Here is a 22,176-nt window from a genome sequence, read left to right on the forward strand (position 1 = left end):
TTGTTGTATTAATGGGTTCTGAAATAATCAGACGTATAGTACTGTTGCAACTCGGCAACGCTAGAAATCACTGATAAATGGCCTTTCGCCCCCATGCAGAATAGACGTTGGTCGAATATTTAAGGAAATCCCCCAAGGTGGAGCAGATGTGTAATAAGGGAGTAATTACTCGTAGTCATCCACCCAAGCGCAGCAATACGGCTACAAAGAAAAGCTTTACAGCTTTCTCATAAACTTCGTAGATAAAAATTCGTCCTGGTCCAGGGATCGAACCGGGGACTACCGCCTTTTCGGGGCTGTCGCTCTATCAACTGAGCTAACCAGGATGGTCAGCAGATCTGATGGTAGGGCGAGAGCGAATTGATTTATAACTCGAAGTGGGAATGATGTTGGTCAAATATTTAGGGGAATCCCTCATGGTGGAGTAGATTTGTATTAAGAGAGTAATTACACACCCAACCTAACCTAATCCAACCCAGCCTATCCTAAACCTAAACCTAAAGCAACCTAACCTAACCTAACCCAAGCCTACCCAACCTGAGCCATCTGCGCTACCTCGTGCGGAAAGAAGGAAAAATATAGAAGAAAGAAAAATTCGCCGACGATTACGTTACTTCCTCCAAGCAAGCGCAGCCATGCAGCTACAAAGATTTCCTTTGGAGCCGTATGCTGCGCTTTTGTGGATATCAGTCAGTAATTACTCCCTTATTGTGCAAAATAGACCAGGTGTAAAGGTTTCGAAACAGTGTACTAAGTCTCTCATCGGAGATGATTCGCTTGTGCCACGCTAACGCAGTTTCTCTTATCTCCGCTATCACGCTAGCGCTATACTACAGCTCTCTAATATTGTACGGTCGTTAAATACGAATACAAACATGTATATCATGATGATCTCTACAACGGAGGATAACTGTGCTGCCTAGACACCTGACAATTGAGTTAGACGGAAATTTATTTGAGTTGATGTTGCTTTTTTTCCAAAACCAAACGAATTAGAAGGGGAACACGCAGAAAAATTAAAACAGTTTCGGGAAATCATACTGCCCTTGTACAAAAAAACGAGTAGTAACTGTGGTGGCAGCGATAGTAAAGCTATCAGCAGCAATTACGTACTTTTCTCAAGATCGTCGTGTCCAAAAGATTCGTTCTGATGATATAGTTGTCTCTGAGTGACTAAATGAACTGTATTTTAAGTTGTAATTGTTTTCCTTGGAGTGGTCTTCATTGCTTCATTAATCTGTGATCTGACATGCCAAAAAATGCATCCTTTGTTGATTCTGGCTTTTTATTCTTTACATTTGCATGCAGGTCCACCGATTGTGCCACAGTCCTCTCCAACGTCTACCGAAGCTGCAGTCATATCCACCACATCTACCACCACAACTACCACAACTACCACAACCACGACTACCACCACGACTACCACCACAACTAGCACAACTACCACCACAACTACCACCACATCTACCACCACAACTACCACAACCACGACCACGACTACCACCACAACTACCACCACGACTACCACCACAACTACCACCACAACTACCACCACAACAACCACCACAACTACCACAACTACGACTACAACAACCACAACCACTACGACCACAACCACCACCACCACTACTACTACTACAAGTAGCACCACAACATGTACGTTTATCCCTGCAAATGGGAAGCAGTTCTTCTTCCTCTTCTTTTTCTTCTTCTTCTTCTTCTTCTTCTTCTTCTTATTATTATTATTATTATTATTATTATTATTATTATTATTATTATTATTATTATTATTATTATTATTATTATTATTATTATTATTATTATTATTATTATTATTATTATTATTATTATTATTATTATTATTATTATTTCCTCGCTCTTTGGACAGGCACGGACAGGCGCGGCGAAATGGCGAGACTGGCCAGTGTAGCTCTCGCTACAAAAACTAGTTTTCTTATGACACCTTTTTACAGCTGTATGCCGTAGGCAATTTAGCAAGCTCATTGGACGCTTTATGGAATCGGTGATTCAATTACTTTTTAGGTGTGGAGAAAATATGCTTGAAGTTGTTCAGAACGTTTTATATCAAATAACAGTAAGCAAAAACTACATCGGGACAATCATTACTACGCAACACACGGTAACCATGTGCAACAGCCGTTACCCACAGGAAACAGTTTACGAGATAAGCACCACTACAGAAGAGAAGAGCCGTCCTATACCTTGGCATGCATAGATAGACATGTACACAATACTCACCAGCCCAACGGTATAGTGTGTAATTAGTGTACCGGCTGCTCAAGACCACGCGTAGTCTGAGACATACTGCAGCATTTTGTGAAGTTGCTTTATCGTTCATTCTTGAAAAGGGAGTGCACTCACGGCTCCATTCACATGAATTCACACATTTAAATAAGATGGAATCTACTAGGCCTATACGAGAGGTTAAAGCTGGACACTGAAGCATACGGTACACTAGCGCAGATGATTTCCTCTCTTGTGCTGCTTGTTCCAAGCCGATGGTTTCGAGCTTTTAAAAGTAATTTTCACTCCATGTCTAGTAGATCTTGATTTACTAACCACGGGACTTTGCCCATCGCGCTTAGGCTCAGACACTGTGACACTCGGTGGCTGAACGAAAGGTCGCAGGACCGATTTGTGATCATGGATGCCGCATTTCGGTGGATGCCGCGTCCAAAATGTCTCTGCGGGGTGCGAAGTCACAGCACGTTATCTTTCCAGATAGGGAAGATTAAAGCGAAGCACTCCGCTCAACGTCATATCTCGTAGTCCACATGCATATTCGAGACCCTTAAACTGACATAATACTGACCCCGTACCGACTGAAGCATTTGGAGTTAGTGTAGGATTACCAGTTTTCCGGCAGAGGTTAAGCATAACTGTGAGCGCTGGGATATCCTTGTTTTTACGCCTCGTACGAACCAAGTTTTCTCCGCTTATTGCAGCCAAATTATGCATTTCTGAGCTGCTAGGGTAAGGTGTGGACTAGTTGGTTAATTACAATAAGTGCTCAACATGATAGAATCGATTCTTGATAACAAGAACCAGTAACCCTGCTTACCATTTCTCGTTACCCATTTGGTCACGCGCAAACTCGGATGCACAGCCATAACGTGTTTCTTTTTCTTCAGCCCGCACCTGTTCAAACGGGAATATTTTTAAATTATATCGTACGTACACAGAATGCCGCTGTTTCAGCGCCTTGTTGCGCCTAGAGTAGCAAGCACTACCTGTCGCTGCTGGTGCATTTCTCACAAAAGTATTCATATCGACAGCCCACTGGCGAAAGCGCGCTGCGCAGAACATTGGCGTGCTATCCAGACTCACGCTCCTTTTTAATCTCTAGACAGTGATGAATGCCAACAATGGCAGGAGTTGAGGTGCTGAGGGCGCAAGGACAGAAGGCCTAGAGCAGGCAGGTGGCTATGTTGTTAGCATCATACGCATACGCACGTGCTCGCTCGTTTAACCACTGCGCTATGCGCCCCTAGGGTGTCTCGACAGATTTCTGATTCGAGTCAGCCAACTTGCTGAATAGTGATGCAAGAATGTACGGACCAAACATACATTCGCACGATACCAAGTAGGCTAGATATGTAGCTTTACGGGACCATCAGTATTTTTCACAGTCCTTATATATGCGCCCTCGGTGACGTGTGCTAGTGAAGCGCTATACTCTCCTTGTTTCCGTCCATAGCCACGCGCGGACCACGGCCCATGGGCAGGAACTTGGTGTGGTGCGTTTTTGGCACCTTTGAAAACGACTACGACAGAATTAACCTCGAGCCATTCTGCGACTTTGGCTTCATTCGGTTCTACACTCGAGGACGTGACAATTTCCTGGACGACAGTCACCCAATAGCGCAGAAGCTTATATCGAAGGCAGCGAATTCGGCCAATACGTCGTACGTGATCAACGTCCCGCATAGGTAAGCCGACGCTTGTGAGCAACCGGAAGCAACCGTTCGCCCCGAAAAGGCAGAGCGAATCAAATCTAACTTGTGGTGACGAATACACACAGCAGTTGGTCGTCATCCGTAAATCGTTATCTAACAGGGGCATGGAATCAGCGCAAAATCACAACGCGCGAAGAAAGCTCCGTCGAGACAAGTCGCATGTGCGTGTCTCATTTTTTCTTTTTTCGTCTGGCTGGTTTCGCGCTATTTCCATCTGTGCTGAAAGGACTGTTCCACAGCGCCGTCCATTCTTGTGGCGACGTTCATATTGCCCTTATAATATACGGCCTTCATAGCTGAGCGCCGCTACAGAGTTCAGACAGTTTACTAAATGCTGCCGGTGGTGTCATGGCTCAAACCTACCACCCTCTCGCACCATATCATGTAACGCTTCTTTTTTACGCTGTCCCCATAAGTAGCAAAACGAACTTTTTTATGCGTATACGTCATAACAATTGTAAAGCTAATATATGGATTTTGTGTCATATATATACAGTCATTAAACAGCTCAGCTTTAATTTCACTTCTTGAAGTCACGCTAGCTTTTCGCTGTATCCATCAATACTCGTTTAGAACATATATTAGCAAAGGTAGCCAATAATAGTGTCTAAAATCGTTTCGTACTGTATTAGGTTTTAAATAAGCCTTATTCGCAACGCTTTGCCAATATTTCTTCCTAATTAATGCTATATTATGCTGACGATACGCATAAATATAGCAATAAATAGGAAGCAACATTGGAAAAGTGGTGCGAATAAGGTCTATTTAAAACCTAACACATTATGAATCGATTTATGCTATATTATGCTGATGACACGCATAAATATAGATTTACCTACCTGAAACAAGGTATTACGTCTAGCAGCATGTTTACAAAGAACTAACGCTACGTCTTAAGTTACTGTTTAAAATGGAGTTCTCTATTGCTCACGCCGAACGTTCAGTGCACTAAAGCATGGCGTTCCGAGGGTCCCTCCCCTTTTGCGTTACTTGTGCTGTCTCCAATTCGCTGTACATGTAGAAACACTTCCATCGCTACGAGAGACATGGACGAGGCGGCAGGGAAGGCCAAAATTCTCGACTATTGGACCTCTAGGAGGATATATCACTACGCCGTCCTCGACCTGGAGATCAAGCCGTGGTCTAACCTAAACATCCAGGATGAAGTTACGCTGGTGTTTAATTTTCTTAAGGTGAGCCACGCCATTTCAGGCTTAGTTCGTGTGTACAGCGGCCCACAGACTTAACATGAATGACGGAACGCGTGGCCTTGACTGCCGTCAGCGCCACGAAGCGATAGTCATCGGTGCGAGATTATGCTCTCGGTATGTTTACGGCTGCGGAGGATAGCTGGTGCGCAGCTCGCTTTGACTGCTTTTTTCCGTTTGCTTGACCATTCGTGGACAACGTGCTCGTCACGGGGGCATTTCTGCGCTATTTGTTCACCAATGAAGCTTTTACGGCCCCTACAACGCTCTTTGTAGTTTTGAACCGAAAATTGCGCGCTAAGCTGCCGCAGCTCGTGCCTTTGGCGAGTTTGATTCTAATGCGGCTGAGGTAAAAAAATGTTTTCGGCTTCGTGGTGCACTTTTAAGCAAAGCCCTTATATGCCGAAACTTCGAAGAATAGTTAAAACGAGAGATCTTATTCAAAAAACGTCTGTTACGCTTTAGAACAAAATTAATTTCTTATTTGAGGAAATAATTTTGTTTCCATCATGTTTTTACCCTTTCTTTACGAATTATTTACACGTTTACATGCACGCACGAACGCTCGCTTGTTCTCCCAAAAAGAAAATAGTATGGCATTTCAGCATGGGACTCAAAAGGGTAGGAACATTTATCACTAGCTAGGTGAAGAAGAAAACAAGACAAAAAAGTAACAAGCACTTTATAACTATCTAGAAGCGAGTGGCTCCTCTTCCCTGACTCCATGTTATCCGGCAGTACTTGATAAAGCGCGTCCACTAGCTCTATGTCCGCCTGCAAAAGCTGCCACTCCTCTTGAATGGCAACCCAGAGCAGATCATAATGGTGGAACTTGAGCCTTAATGTCTGGAGAGCCTTGCTTCCATCATGCCCAAAAAAATTTCGATGATGTTGAGGTCGCGACTGCGGCTTGGCCAATGCACCTGCATTACGGCATTGTTGTCTAGAAAGGCCTGTGCCCCTCTAGCCGTTTTTATTGAAGCTCGATCGTGTTGAAGCCAGAAGAAGCCTTCAGGAAACGGCCCGTATCCAGCACATATGGCATCAAAGCATTCTCCAGGATCTCGATGTATGATTCCCTGTCATTTTGCCTTGAATCTTGTGGACGGGTCCCAAGACCTGGTAGCTCACACCGCCACAAACGTTCTTTGCTTTGCGCCCGCTTGACGTCAAAGATATACCGTTCCTCGTAATAGAAAATATGAAAACGAACATTTTTTCCCACTCAGCTAGTATAAAACGACGCATCAAAAACATACCGGTAGATTTCAGGGTGCCAAACTTTCTCGCTCTTGTCCCATCGTGTGCAGAATGTTGATTTATCGCTGAACACGACGTAGTACCAGTCTTCTGGCATCCATTCTTCTTGGACTTCCACTAACTCCAGCCGTTGCGGTGGGTGAAGTCACGGCTTCATCGAGGCTTCTCGGCTTTTGAATTCCAGAATAATGTAGTCTTCTGAGTATATTTCCACACTGATGTGTAAGCCGAGCTCGTCGCAGATTTTTCGCGTCGTGAGGAATGGATCAGAAACCAAAGCATTGACAATCAGAAGATCTTCGAGAGTTGTTGCGAGCTCCAGACCTCCACGCGGAACGTTTTTCAATCTCCTGTCGTCCCCATAGCCTGAATAATGCGGTTGACAGTAGAAATGGACCGCGCCAATCTTGGGGGTATTTCACTTTGGCTCATCGCCTGAGCCGTATGCACTATGGCAACACATTCATATGTGGGCACCCTTCAAGGTATTTTAAGAAAAGGATCCTGAAACACATAGTTTCACACTATACTTAAGGTCAGGCATCATCCGCTAACACTGTTTTCATTGGCTGTCACCCTACCTATAGCAGTGTTAAGGTCTATTCACACTTGCGAGTCATGAAGGACGCGCGACCGGCTGTCGCATGCGACCAGAGAGCAGCGCAGCGCGACCGATGTTCACACTTGCGAATGCTACCTGCGGGTTGCTTTCCACATCCTGTCTACCTTGACTGTTCACCACATAGAGTAAAGCTAACTTACGTTCATGTCATCTGAGCTGCTGATTGGTCTAACGGTTTGCAACCAGCAGTCGCGCGGCTAGAAAAATGAGCAGTGCCCTAATGGCCCGCGACTGTCGCTTTTCGACCGATACGACCATTTGTGACAGTCGCTTTTCGACCAAAATGGTCGCGCGACTTCCGCGAGTCGCAAGTGTGAACGGGCCTTTATAGCTTGCACTGCTACGCTGGTTCTTTTTGTTAGTTTTAGAAAGAGCGCGAAAGTTCTCGTGCTTTATGATCGCTTCACGCCCCTCACCCTCAGTGCCAAGGTTGTTTAATGCAAGATGCTGCGGATTCGAACCTTTGGTTTTCTCCCGCGACGAATTCCATGCGCATGCACCATCGTTACAATACGTTTTCCCGTCTCGCCCGTGCGCTGCGCGAATGCAGCTCACGTCAATAAACCCGGGTAGCCCAGATCAATCAGGACCTCTGTACTACGACGCCACCAATAGACTTTTACATGGGACTTTACAGCCCATATACCATTCATAAAGATCCATGCGTAAACATTAAGGCACACATGCCAGTCATTTTCCAAAGTTGATTTAAAGATTGCTTGCGAACGATGATGTGGTGGCAGTGAAAATCTAAACAGCATATTCCAAAGTGCAGTAGCCGCTAGCATAGGGCAGTAGACTCCTTCAGAATTTATCCTAGATGCTTTTCACTGATAGCAAATGTGTTCCTAGTTAGCTTAAACAGTATGCCTATATATTTCTCCGGTCTGAAGCAAACGCTTTTCGCTATTATGGCATCACATTACTACTGGAAATTAATTGTATCTATATGTTTATGATTTCATGCTCAGGGAAACGCGCGACTCTTTTCATACATTCAGACGCCTCGCCTGAATGTATGATCTCCAGAGCGGAATAAAAAAAGCAGGTCACCGAGGTATATTGGTCTGCAAAATTAAACCGACATGAAGTATGAAAGTGAGGGGAGAAAAGGAATAACTGACACAAAATCGTGCGGCAGATTTATTTTCTGCCAAACCTTACTGCCTGCACTAACTAGTTCTTGCTCTGCTGCTTGTTTTTGACGTCATTGGTACGACAGGATGTCATACCAGTCACCTGATATAGAAATAAGTTGGAAGCGAATCGCACTTACGACATAAACGTTGTTACGTCCGCGGGATTCGGACGAAACTCGCGGGGGGGTGAAGCGCGGACTTAGCGCTCATTTTCTAGTTATCGCGATAAGAAAACTGCAAAGAGCGTTGCCCGGCGTGGCAGGATGCATCGGCGAGCAAAAATCGCAGAAAGACACCCCTTGACGAGTACTCCGTCCATGCGGCGATCAAGCACAAGTGAAAAAAAATTGGCAGTGGATTAGCTCTGGTTAAGCCTGGTAAATTGTGTTAGCAATGGCCGCATGGCTACGCTTGTGTGTTCGCTTGGGGCGTAGCTTGTGTGGTTCGATAGTTTGACTATAGAGTAAGGCCTCATTCTCACAGCCGGTTTTTCTCTCCTCCGTCGCCTCCGTCGCGCCGGCGCTCGCCCGAAAAGAGGAGGGAATGGTGCCAGTACTCCCCGAAATCGGGTGATTGGCGCCGTGGGGTTTGGCTCCAAGGCGCCGCCGGTCCGGCGAGCGGCGGACTCCGCCCCACAAAAGACGGACCAGTGAGCGCGCTTGCTTCTCTCACGTGACTCTACGTCACGCCTTGCGTGTCGCGACCAAGCGAGCGCCGGCGGAGCGGCCGCGCGGCCATCGCGGGCTCGCATGCAGACGGCCGTGCGCGAGCACAGATAAAAAAAAAAAAAAAAAAGCGGGGGTTGCCCTCTTCTCTGGTGCCTCGCGAAGCGCGCGCTGACAAGAGACAACAAATGCTGTTCCTTTTTTTTTTCATTTCTCAATGCACCGGGTGTCGCAGCTAAACATGACCTCCTGCAAAACCTTACGATGTTTCAGTTGTATATTTGAATGGGTTTATCAAAAGAAATCTTGCAAGTTCTGACGACCCATTCCTTTATTGATGACAGAGTTATTATATATGTTCCTATAGACGTCTTCGATTTCGCTGACTGCCATGAATAATATTATAAATATTATAGGAGTGCGCATCTATGCTGAGCATGCATACTTACTGCCTTGATATATATTCGTACCCATTTGTTGTTTCGTAGTACGCGCGGTGTTTGTACTGAGGCTGAGATAAGAAGGCGTTCCAGCTCCGAACTGCTGCGAGAAGTCGCGACGCTAAATGTGGAATATAAGAGACGTTTTTTTTTTTTTTTTTATCAGGGGTGCTGAAGTAACAGTACCATTCTCAAGTAGTAGATTTGGAATTTCACTCCCTTCCATTCCGGAGCTACGCAAACGATACCTCGTTGCAAACAGTTAAGCGGGTAGTTTTTCTCGCAAACCTAAGCCGATCCAAACGCAGAATAGGTGCTTGGCAAGTTTAAATCATATAAAGCATGTGGCTCATAATTTGAACTAAGATCCATTATATAGACACAACCAGAAACAAAAACAAGTACGGCGTAGCAAACAAGGTTCGGGACAGTAAAGATTCGGACGGGCGGAAAATCTATTGGCTAGGCAGGCGAAGAAGTCAAAATGACTGCCGCACAGGTGAAGGAAAAGAAAGAGGTAATGGGTGAGGTGAGGAAAGGAGCAAAGGAGAAAACGGAACAAAGAAAAGAGAAAAAAAAAGAAAAAAAAAGCAAACATTGGGTGAATGGCACGACAAGAAAACATCATGAATGGGAGGAGGCCTAAGGAAAGAAATAAAGAAAAACCATACCAATGGGGAAAAAAACAAGAAAAGGCCGCAGCCTACCTGCCAGACAGAGAACCCCTTTTATGAAAGTTGTGACGAAACTGCTTATCAAGAGTAATATAACTAGAGTGTGCATTTACACTACGTTTTAGTACTCGCTGCTCATATTCGTACCCATTTGCTTCCGTGCTGTACGCGCGGCGCTTTGCAGTAAACTGTGGAGTTGCGTACAGCTACAGAAGCTAAGATGGCAATGCCTTCCAGCCCCAAAGCCCAAGAGGCTAACAAAAAATGACGATTTTATTTAATTTTGCAATATGCAGGACGGCACAGCTAACCTCGACTTCCGACAGATTTGCGTGAAATATTAATTCAGTCGGTGCCATTCTAACTTGATTTTTAATGCTTGTATCAAAACCATATTGCCATGCTGTCGCGAACAATTCTTTTATTGATAGAATAGTTCATTATGCTTTCTGTGATTGTGCTGATTCTGATTGAGAAGAATAATTTCACTGATTGTGAAGAATAATGTTATTGGAGTGAGCATAATTTTCTGCGGTTTAATACATGGTTGCTATAATTATACTCATTTGCTTTGGCGCAGTACGCGTGGTGTTTGTACCGTTACCGAAGCTGAGATGAAAACGCGTTCTAGCTCCAAACTGCTGTTAGAGCACGTGAGACAGCACGCGTCTTTTTTTTTTTTTTTTTTTCTTTTTCTTCTTTTTTTTTCGTACAGACGCGGAGCACACGACTTCCACCGCTGCAGGGAAGGCAGCCGCCCTCCGCATTTCTTTTTTTTTTTCGCGGGAGAAAAAAAAAAAACCGTTCTGACGTGGAGTCGCGTGTGAGCGGCGAGGCCCCGCCCAAACAAGTTTGACGGCGTGCGGCGCCCCTTTCTGTTTGAACATTGCGCCGCTCCATCCGTCGTGCGGTGTCCCCCGCCGATGCCGCCGCGACGGAGAGGAGCACCGGCTGTGAGAATGAGGCCTAACACGTGACACACAATGGTTACGACTGTTCTTCCGACGATTCTTCAGCGCGCTGTCTTCGCTTGGTGGCATTGCGGCGTTCCTGCACAGTCATGTGTTCATCTGTAGGCGACGAGGTGGAAGCACTCGCAGAGCTAGAACGTGGTCGCCGAGCTTCATCTTGTGCACAACGCTTAGCACGACGTTCTACACGTTCTTCCACTGTCTCCTGTGCACGTTGTCGCTTCCTTGCCGCAGCTTGTCGTTGACACCTCTCTTTAGCAGCCTGCATAGCAAAGCAGTCACGGCGAGGCCGAGGCCACGGCGAACCATCTGCTCGGCGCGGCAACGGCGTCACTGCAGCGCGCGGGGCTTTAGCGCGGCGTGCCGACGGTTCCGTCATCTGGCGGAGCTCGGCTGAAGCGGTTGCTCGGCTCGGCTGTTCAAGGTCAAGCATGGCGTCTGCCGGGGATACACGACGGCTATCACTGCCTTGTCGTGGCGGAGGGGCTTGCGAAACTCGATGAAGTCGTGAGCTCTGCTGTGTAGGGCCACCCAAGATAGACAGGTCACGGCAGAGAGTTCTGACAAAATGTGATTCACTGGAGAAGGTAATGGCAACCCACTCCAGTATTTCATGCCAAGAAAACCCTATGGCCAGTCACAATACCATTAAGCGTGGCGTGACATGGTCAATAGGGTCACGAAGAGTCGGACACGACTGAACGACTGAACTACTGAACTACTAGAAACCTGGCGCAGTATTGCAATCGCAATAAAAGCACTCGAAGCGATCGGTGCACCAGCTATCGTCAACCTCTATAAGCGTACCGAGGGCATTATCTCGAACCTGATGACTATAGGGACCGGGCGCCCGTTGTATGGCGCCACCGTCGCTTCGGCGGAACAGCGCTGCCCGCGGCGGAGTGCCGAAGCAGCGGAGTGCCGAGGCAGCTGAGCGACGCAGTCGTTTCTGTTCTGCGAGTCGTTTTTGGGCATGTCCCTACCCGTCGTTTTGCGATGTGACTTTGAGAGCTTTGAGCTGTTTTGAGTAATCGCAAGAAGCATTTTTCTACCGGGAAATCTTGAAAAAGGAAAGGGCCGTCCTCGACAGGGCGTGCTTGTTTTTGATTGTTTTTGTTTTTTTGAAACCGCCCGGCGCATGGTATTTCTGTTATATACTCAAAAATACCGCGCGCGTGATTTCACCATGCGCTAGGAACACCTTCGCTAGTCGCTTGTAAAGACGACTTCGAAGACGGGAATTGCGCCTGCACTGCGCGTTCATCTTATATTAGGTCTAGTCAAAACCCGCCTGATGATCCAATACCGCCGAGCCGTGTAGCCGTGGCGCCGTAGTAGTTGTAGTTGTAATGGTCAGCGTTCATGTAAAATAAAAATATGCTGCACCTGTCTTTTTTAGTAATAGCTAGGCTCAAACGATTCAGAGTAGAATAATAGCAAATGACATTCCAGTTTCAACCTTGCAACGAGAGCTGGAAAAGGAGAAAAACAAGCAAGGCAAAAGTAGGATCCTATTTATGGTCGGAAAAGCTAACACACATATACTTCTAGGACTTCCTGCACAATTACGCTACAATAACTCACTGAACCCGGCCTTGAGACTATCAAACTTAATCATAATATAAGCCAAATGAGTAATACCACCTCAGCATCATTTTTACATATATGACAATGCTCTTGTTGAACACGTCGGAGCTATTACATATAATTGACTTAGAAAATACCTTTCTCTCGACATGCTGCGGAGGTTGTGAAGAGAAAAAAATTAAATTTCCTGCTATCAGCGGCCCTATTTTCTCGGACGCCTGCTGTGATAGAGAGATCTTGGTAGTATTTGGCTTTTACTTATTTAGGCGTTCTCTCAGCGCAGGAAGTTCAATGCGATTGACCGCAGTTGCCTTGAACATTTGAAGACAATAGTCCAATACTGTCAAACTGTAAATACAATCGAAAAAAAAACACATAGTGTGATGTGTTGCAAGATAAGCCACCGATAACTAAGAGAGCGTTCTATTGTTAAATGAATCCCTAAATGAATGATTCGCTAAGGTGGTCTACTTTCTCAGCGTACCACGAATTTGCGGGGCCGATACTTGACCGTGAGTGTGAGGGGACACGACCATGGAGGTAGTTTTCTATTTGCACGTAAAGGAATACGGATAACTGAAAGCCATTCCTTTTACAACTTTGTCACTGCAGCTTGCCGTACTGCCGCTAAATCTGTTTACATTGGCCATAGAAACAATTTCTGAGAGAGGTAAAATGGTCTTCTCTTACTACGCCACAATCAGAAAATCTCACATTCACTAAAACGCCAATGAGAAACACATGTATTTAGGCGGGCCAGGAAATGGGCGCTGCTGAGAAAATACGTGAATTCGTGTCAGGTAGAACGTGATTGCGAAAAACAAAAAGAATTTGCTACACAGCCACACAGCCAAAAAAATGCTACGTTTATGCTCGTTTCCCCAAATTAAATGGTATTTTTTTCTTGTTCGACTTTTTATATGAAGCCGATAGCAGATTTTGTGACCATGCAGTATTGATTGAGCTGTGAAATGAGTGATTTTATTAGGCGAAATGGACATGCTACAAACAAAAGTTAACAAATTCTAAGAGTATCAACGCAGAGCTTTCAGCCCATTTTCATTGGTTGACAAGCGAAGAGAGGAAAAAGGACAAGATCATGGTAATAGGAATTGTTCATGTCTGCTATCTGCTCTTTCTGTTAAGAGAAAAAAGTGAATTATCTATGACTATGTCAGCGAAAGTAGCTGCACAAACATTGTCTCTGCCCATCGCTGAAGATCGTAACGCAGCCCGGACGACGATGGTGGAGCTGTTACATGCGGGGAAATGCTAGCGTTGTAACTTACCCTGTTGGCTTACTTCGATTTCCAATTGTCAATAAAGTGACTACAGATGAAGGAGTGCTGCTTCTACTCCGAGACTCTCGTGCCGTCACTCCTGGGGAGCAGAAGGCACAAAGCATCCGGAGCAACCGGAATTTTAAAAATTCGGCACTTTCCATAACCACACAGTAACCAAATACGTAGATTCGTGCCTCTGTCTTTCAAAGAACCATGCTTAGGTCACCCGCCACTCATGCTTGTGTGGAAACCCGTAGAAATGAATCGACTTAAAAGCTTCCGACGAGTTTGCGTAGCAGCCAGTGCAGCCAACAACGCACCACGTCTCGCCAGCCTTGTTTGGCCAGACTTTGTTTCACTGGACATATTCACACAACTAGCCCAACTTTCTGCTCTCTTGAGGATATATTCACGCACATCATCTAAACCTTAGGATTCAAATTTCCACGCAAACCAACTACAAACAGCACGCTCCAATGCGCTGGCAATGCGCCGGCTGGGGCCGGCGCATGCCAGCGATTGAGCGATACGCCGAGAGGCGGCGCCACCCATTCAGCTGTCCGGTCCCTATAGCTTCGCGGCGCTGATTGCAGTCCAGGCAACGCGTTCCGTCATTCTTGTTAAGTCTGTGGGCAGGTGTACATTAAAAAAACACCAAAGCAAAACAAAATCAGCTGTTGGGCGAGGTGGTGTTTTCGATGATCCATAACTACAGCCCAAAAGACAGGACAAAGATGAAGGAGGGACACCATGCAGCGCTGACTCACAACTCACAGTTCACAACTCACGACCCACAGTTGTGAGCCAGCGCTGTGTGGTGTGGCTCCTTCATCTGTATCCTCTTTTTTGTGCTGTAGTTATGGACCAAAGCAAAACAAAAATCTAGCACCGATGTCGCACACTTTGCTTAACCAAGCGACTAATATAAAGCTGCAATAACATTTGACTCAAGAATATTTTCTTCCATATCGAATGCTGGTTTTTGATAGTTGCTGCCGGGCTAGAGCTGTAGCCTTTCGTGCTTAGGCGTTCCGTATCACGTCTGGCTGTAAATGTAATTTTCGATCACTCTACCACTTCCGTGAATCTTTTGCTGCGCTTATGGGGGGTAATGACAAGTGTATTCATGTTAACAAAGTTTTCCACGAACACGCGTTTGTTTCCTTAATGCAATTTTTTTCTGCTACATCATTTGGCTAGTCTTAATTACATATGTTTCAGGGAACAAACTGGTTTCCTCTATATAATAAAACTCTGGCGAAGCTCTAGTCCTTAGCGTGCTTTACATATACTATGCGTGGATAATGTTGAAGGCATGTTTATCGAGTTTCTTCTAGTTATGCAGCCTTTGTCCATCGTTGCTTAGTACAAAGTCACTGCTTCGGTATCCGCTATCCTGGCTGTCTTTCTATGAGCGCAAAAGTGCAAGCGTCCCGTATGGGCTTCAGAGCTTGTTGTGCGTGAGTTAATTTTAACTGAAGCTGTTTGTTCCGCCGAAATACACGGAGTGCACGGAGCTCTATACAGGGGAACAATGAATAACTAAGTGATGCATGTAAAACCCCGTACTCCTGGGGTATTTGAGGTATTGGAAATAAATAATTAAAAAAAAACTATTCATTTCACTGGGTGTCATACACCCCATACCAAAAACTGCGTTGTATACAGTTTTGTGATCTGTTCGATATAGTACACTCTAAGAAAAAAAGGTGTGATCTTACCCCTTTAGGGGGGTAAGTCCACTGACGCACTGGGGAGCCCCTTTGGGTGCAAAGTTACACCCTTGACGGGGGCTTAAGTGTGTCTGGTGTAAAGTTTACGCTACAACGAGGCTAACGTTATGCCATATGGTGAAGTGCAAGTATATGCTACTGGGGAGTAACGTTACCCTTTCTCAGAAGGACTAAAGGTTAGGCCATGAAAGTGCAAAAATATCCTCTAAAATCGAGTGCATGTTTGCTCCCAGCTGGAATAAGCTTATGCTTAATCATAAGGCGTAAACTTACCCTCACAGGGTCTGCATTTATGCCAGCGTAATGAGCTTACTACAGCACCCCGTAAGTGCATGTTTGCACCCTATGAATGGGCGTAACTTTGCACTTTTACGTTCATATTTATGCTTTGTTTGGAAGGGTAATATTACCACCCAGAGGAATAAAATAAATTCATATTATAGTGTTTTTTACACCCATTTAAGATAATGTTCTTTTCCTTCGAAGGGTATGTTTGCGCCCTTCTAAATATAGTCTAGGCGCACACTGGTACGCTAGTAATTTGAAAACAACCACACTTCGACTGATTGTGCACTCAGTCACAAGACATCGCCGCTATCGAAGCGATACGAGACATACATTTTCTTTATTTGCAACGCAAGCGACTCCGTTTGGCATGTTTGTGGTAATGCTGCCTCCGCTGCAACATTAGACAGCCTTAACATACGCCCTATACAGAACAAAAACGTTTGGTGAAAATATGTATGGTGTCTTCGTCAGCCGGTCACAGACGCCCTCGCTTCCGCAATGTTGGTTTCTTCGTGCTAGAGCGACATATTTGTGACGGGCCATGTAGCCATTCAGGGTGCAGTTTGCACACCGATATTATTACATGAGAACGGAAGGCAGGGTTTACTTTTTATTGCGTTTGAAAATGGCAGGATAACCGAGCAGTCTTTTGTCATCGTCGTGGTTGAATCCATACTCCGAGGGAACCTGTGTGAGAGAAAAACGAGAGAAAAATGAGATGTGGAGGGAATAGACACATTCACAATGTATACACATGCAAGCGATGGAAACACCTCGGCGACTAAACTGCGGCGGCGCGGCAAAAAAAAAAAAAAAAAATGGAAGCGTGTTGGAACCGCATCGCGGCTGCAGATACAGCAAGCGCTTTCTCTTGCATGGAGAACATTTTTCCAGCACCGCACCCTTCTTGTGGCCGCCAAGCGAGGAACATCTGACGGGGCGGGTTACCGAAGATCGCTCCTATTTTTTCTGCACAAATTCTTTCGCAGTAGTGGTGCCGGCCTGTTTTCCAAGCAGTATATAGAGATATAGATCATAGAGATTGGGACCACTCGAACCTCGAATTTAACACTGTGCTCACTATTGCGACGCATGCTGATTAAACGAGTACCGGCTTAAACCCACAATAAGGGCAGCAAAAAGTTTGAAAAATGGAACTTACAAGCACCATGCGCCGGTTTACGTTGACCGCTGCCGCCGCACCTGCTGCTGTCGCCCATCATTGACATGCGTAATGGAGTCCGAAGCTGGTACATGGCGCCACAGCAGCAGCAGCAACCTTTCAAGTCCATAGTTGTTCTCAACGCTGGCCCAGCGAATCTGCTAACGTGATCTCTCCGCCGCTGCTGCTTTTGGGCAGCCCAAGACTTTTGCAGCACTAGAAGATGCGTACCTCTTGCTTTATCCAAGCTCCACGTCGTCGCTGATTGCAGAGTCGTCGTGAACTGTGCCCTTAACAGAATTCTGCCGCGTCAGTTAATTTAAGATTACCTCTTTACAGGGGGTAGTTCCCTGCAGTGACAACGAAGGACTTTGCTCGCACATATCTATTTGTATGTTGAGTATGATACAAATATTTACAACTCAAGGGCAGTGCAGCCCATAGGCATAAGACTGAGACCACTCGATGCTTCCGCGTCCGAACAGGACATCGCTTTTGCTGGAATGACTTGTGACCCCACGGAGTCTTGAGAAGAGTATGTGTTCAGAGCCACCATGTGCTCACCGTCGAAAAGAGGCACGCATTTTGGGCTCCCTGGGACCTGTCATATTGTTCACAATGAAGTATTGTGTACCCCGCCTAGGCACTGTGGAAGCTACAGCCAAACTGGTTTCCGAAAGTCCGGCGAAAAATGACTTCATGCTGTGAAGAAAAGAGTTCCGGGGAGCAGCAGGTTCTTCTGATTGTTCCTTACCCCCCTCCATCATTGGCGCTTGAGATTCAGTGTCCAAAATTCTGATGTTCACTGAAGGGGCAAGCTTATCAGGACAAAAGAGCGTGCGTCAGCTTTGCGCTGTGTCATACGGCGAGCGAAGGAATCAATGCCCAGTTTCCTGAATTCTCAAAACTAGAAAGGAGAAGTGACCACGTGCAATAGGTTGTACGTGGCTCCGCAGCCAGCTAGCTGGTCTTTTGTAAGTTTTCCATTCAACTTATGCTCGAAGGCATCGTGTCGCACAATGCTGCTGCAAACACGTGTGTGCTGCATTGAAAAACGCGAAGTGCCTGGTGTGCAGCGTGGCGGAAAACATGCATGCGTCGTGTTTCATCACAAAAGCGCCGGAGAAGTGGCGATTGGAACCACCCGACAGCCTGGTGCAGCAAGTACGAAACACGCCGAAGCACTGCGAAAAAAAGGAGCCCTGGTAAACTAAGAACAATAGAGCTAGCTCTTGGGGCAGTTTGTACACCTTAAAATTAAAAGAACCTGCTGAAATCGGAACGAATGAAACAATTATGAATGATGACATGCAAAAATAACGTCTCCTGCAATATTAATACAGAGCAATACGACACGGTGTACGCATTCTGTTTTCTTCACTTTCCAAACTGATTAGCCTATTTTTGAAAATTAAAAAAAAAAAGGAATGAAGAAGAGAGCATGTGTGTAGAACAGTAAGATCAAGCAAATGAAAACCTTGGTCGAGGCAAGACGAGTTATTTACCGCATTCCGACGGCCCGTGGAAAAGTGCATTTATAGGACAGACAGGCAGGTAGGTCGTTTGCAGAAACATAAAAACTTTCTAAAAGAGGAGACCCAGGAATATACAGGGCGTTGCACAATTACCAGCGCGCTGTAGAATGCTCCTCCAAACTAAACCGCAAAATCCTCGCAGCTAAAATTTCGCACAGAAATGGAATTTTGCCGTTGGTATTTTTAATAATAAAGTTGTTTGGCGTACTTGCCTGATTCGATCAGAAGTCGAATGTTCCCATAATATGCGGCTGCTGCGATGCAAGACAAGCCACTGCCTCAGCGATAGCACCGGCATTGCCGTCGCATACAATGGGAACATCCAACTTCTGATCGAATCAGGCAAGAACCATACCATCGACAAAATGCCATTTCTGCCCGAATTTTTGAGCTATATATATATATATATATATATATATATATATATATATATATATATATATATATATATATATGGACCATATTACGCCACGCTTTCCGGCTATATATATATATATATATATATATATATATATATATATATAATGGACCATATTACGCCACGCTTTCCGGTCTCCTACTATCTTCCTAACATCACATAACTTCATCTGCAGCGCCTCGAGGATGCCATCCAACCATCGCGTTCGCTGCCTATCCCTTCTCCGGTGACCCTCAAACTTTCCCAACATCAGATCTTTCTCCAGCGACTCCTCTCTTCTCATCAGATGACCAAAGTAGCTGAGCTTTAACTTTAGAATTTGACCCTCCAATGAGCAGTCAGGGTTTATGGTCGACAATATCGACTGATTTGATCTTCTGGCCGTCCAAGGAACTCTCAAGAGTCTCCGCCAGCACCACAATTCAAACGCGTCAGTTCTTCGGCGGTCAGCCTTCTTCACAGTCCAACTCTCGCATCCATACATCACAACTGGAAAGACCATAGCACGAGTTATACGGATCTTGGTTGGCAGTGTAATGTCTCTGCTCTTTACTAGGCGGTCAAGGCTAGCCATGGCTCTCTTGCCCAGAAGCAGGCGTCTCCCAATTTCATGGCTGCAGTCTCTTTCCGGGGTAATCTTGGAGCCCAAGAAGAGAAAATCTGTCACAGCTTCCACTTCTTGTCCCTTGATGCTCCAGGACTTGATAGGGGCAGACGCCATGATTTTTGTCTTTTTAATGGTCAATTTAAGCATATATATATATATATATATATATATATATATATATATATATATATATATATATATTATACATACGTGTGTGTGTGTCCATTTGTAAACTAAGAATGTCCGACTGACATACTTTCCGCGGTACAGTAAATGAGGGTGAAGAAATCCTTATTTTCAGTCTAGCTGGTCGCATTCAACAAAAAACTAGTAGAAAGACTCAACTTTTGATGAAGTTTGTCCTCGAGTGTCACAGCTTTCAGCTGCCCACCAGCCTGCCTCTAGTTAACGCTTTAAAATTAAATAATTTCAAGCCAGCATGACACCAAAGCTGTAGACGCGATAGCGCCTTTAACACGGCGTTTTCATTCCGCGAATTCTTGCCGTTAAGAGACGCAGAGTTTGGCAATGTGATTAACGCCTTTGGTTTGCTTTGTTTGGAGGAACGGAAGGTGCTCTATCTGCCTCACTTCTCGGTGAACGGCGAACTTTAAAATGAAAGGCATAAAAACGGAGGTAGAGCCGGCCAAATCTTTAACTGGCGTGCGCATGACGACCTCCTTTTCTATGCTCCTGCGCCTTAATAAGGACAATACTTGCCAGATGATCAAGATTACGCAAAATCTTGGTGAGCCATTTGTTATACTTGACTTTTCGCAGGTTAGCTGCTCTGTAACACTCAGGATTACAGAAAGTACTGCCGTCACGAACGTCAGTTAAGATTTCGGCAGCTGTACATAGGTCGTTGGTTCCAATCTCTGTCGCAAACTAACCTTCAACATGACTAGCAGATGGATGCTAAATGTGACGCGAAAAGGGTATGACACCACCCTGAAAGTTGTATAAGGAATCGATTTTATCAAGATTTTAATATAAAACAGAGCATATATTTTTCCACGAGTTGCGAGTTTCGGCGACGACCATGGCAATGGCGATGCCTTGTCGGCCGAACGAGCTGTATGCGCTTCAGGTAAAATCAAATATGTGCATAATTTTGTTGCTGAACACAACCAGCACCTCTTTCTCTCTCTTCTTTTAATCCACCTTCCTTCGAAGCTTCTCAAGCTTCCCCTTACGGTGTGGTTCAGGATTCTACCAGTTAGTGTGACAGATACTGTGCCTTTTCTTTCCTTTAAGCAGCTTAGGAAATACGTTTGCAGAACGGCCCGTGACAGTTCGCTATGCAGTCGGAGTGGCTCCACTATAAGCCTGAAACAGGCTGTGCACTGCCAGAGCATTACTCCCACAAGCAAAACAAAAGTATCTGCTGTTTCATTACAATTTAGAAGCAGTTTAGCAGTCATTACGTCCCCCCATAGAAACCAGGACACACCTGCAGCTTGCAGTTCCTGACTGGGGAGAGTAAACATGGAGAGGGACCCAAACGCTGCGAGAGAAAAACAGTGGCGAAGGTGGCACAAAAGGCGTCCCCTCTCTGAAAGCGACGGTGCAGGAACGAGACATGATGGGACAGAATGCTGCACGAGCGCCCCATCGTGACATGTGCCCAAACTATGCACACCGCTGTCTAAGGGGCACGAACACACACACAAACACACAAACGCTGGTAGAGAGGGTAAGTAGGGTTGCAGTAGGGTGCAAGTTTTCTAAGAGGGGGTAAGTGAATAGGGACCTGCTTCCAGCAGGTGCAAAGTTACCCCCAAGGCCTTCTAAAGGGGGTAAAGGACCATGCTATGCCCTTTTTACCCCTTTCGCACACCCTTTTTTCTTAGAGTGTATGACACAACGGACGACATACAGCACAATTTTGCCCACAGCATATATTCCTGCTATTGTTATTATGGCTCTTGTTTTCTCGATCGATGTGCTGTCATTTTTTAAGCGAAAGCTTCACTACACTAGGTAGAGCTGGTCTTCGCGTGGCACTAAATTTGAGCTTTATTGAGCTAGAGGTCATGCATGGCCAGAACTCACACCACAGCTCAGTCCTTCAGTGTAATCCTGTGGACCACCTTGATGTCGCACCAGAAGATCATGACCTTAGCCCTTTGACCTTTGACATTTCACATTTCAAACTTGGAGCTGAGGAGAGAATTGAAGGGGGTGGAGCCATACTTTGCAAATCTCAACGAAGGGTTGGAACCTTCGTCGAAGGCCTGAACGAAAGATTTGATTTACCCTGCCGGGGTGGCGCAGTGATTATGACGCTCGACTACTGTTCCAAAAATGAGGGATCGAATCCCGGCCTCGGCGGACACTTTTAGACGGAGGCGAAAAGCAAGGCGCCCGTGTGCAGTGCGATATCAGTGCACGTTAAAGAACCTCAGTTGGTCAAAATGTCCGGAGTCCTTCACTACGGCGTCTCTCATAGCCTGTGTCGCTTTGGAACGCTAAGCCCTGCAAACCAAACCAAACAAAACAAAAAAAAAATTATTTAGACTTGAGTGCCAAACAACCTAGCTCAACCACCCAACGGTGGATCTCTAGTCTTCACCAAATAAATACTAGAGTCTAAATTTATCGTTA

The 22,176-nt window shown here is 45.5% G+C and overlaps 1 protein-coding gene across 1 annotated transcript in view; it reads left to right on the forward strand.

Annotated features, from left to right (window-relative positions):
* The first annotated feature begins 3,720 nt into the window (after positions 1 to 3,720).
* LOC146197685 (uncharacterized) overlaps positions 3,721 to 22,176 on the forward strand; it is a 35,854-nt gene continuing 17,398 nt past the window's right edge. The window contains exons 1-2 of the mRNA XM_084597227.1: positions 3,721 to 3,950; positions 4,999 to 5,170. Coding sequence (XP_084453353.1) covers positions 3,739 to 3,950; positions 4,999 to 5,170 — 384 coding nt within the window. The 5' untranslated portion in view covers positions 3,721 to 3,738. The remainder of the gene's footprint in view (positions 3,951 to 4,998; positions 5,171 to 22,176) is intronic.

This window comes from Amblyomma maculatum, chromosome 3, assembly GCF_055883805.1.
Source record: "Amblyomma maculatum isolate TAMU_Amacu chromosome 3, ASM5588380v1, whole genome shotgun sequence".
NCBI lineage: Eukaryota > Metazoa > Arthropoda > Arachnida > Ixodida > Ixodidae > Amblyomma > Amblyomma maculatum.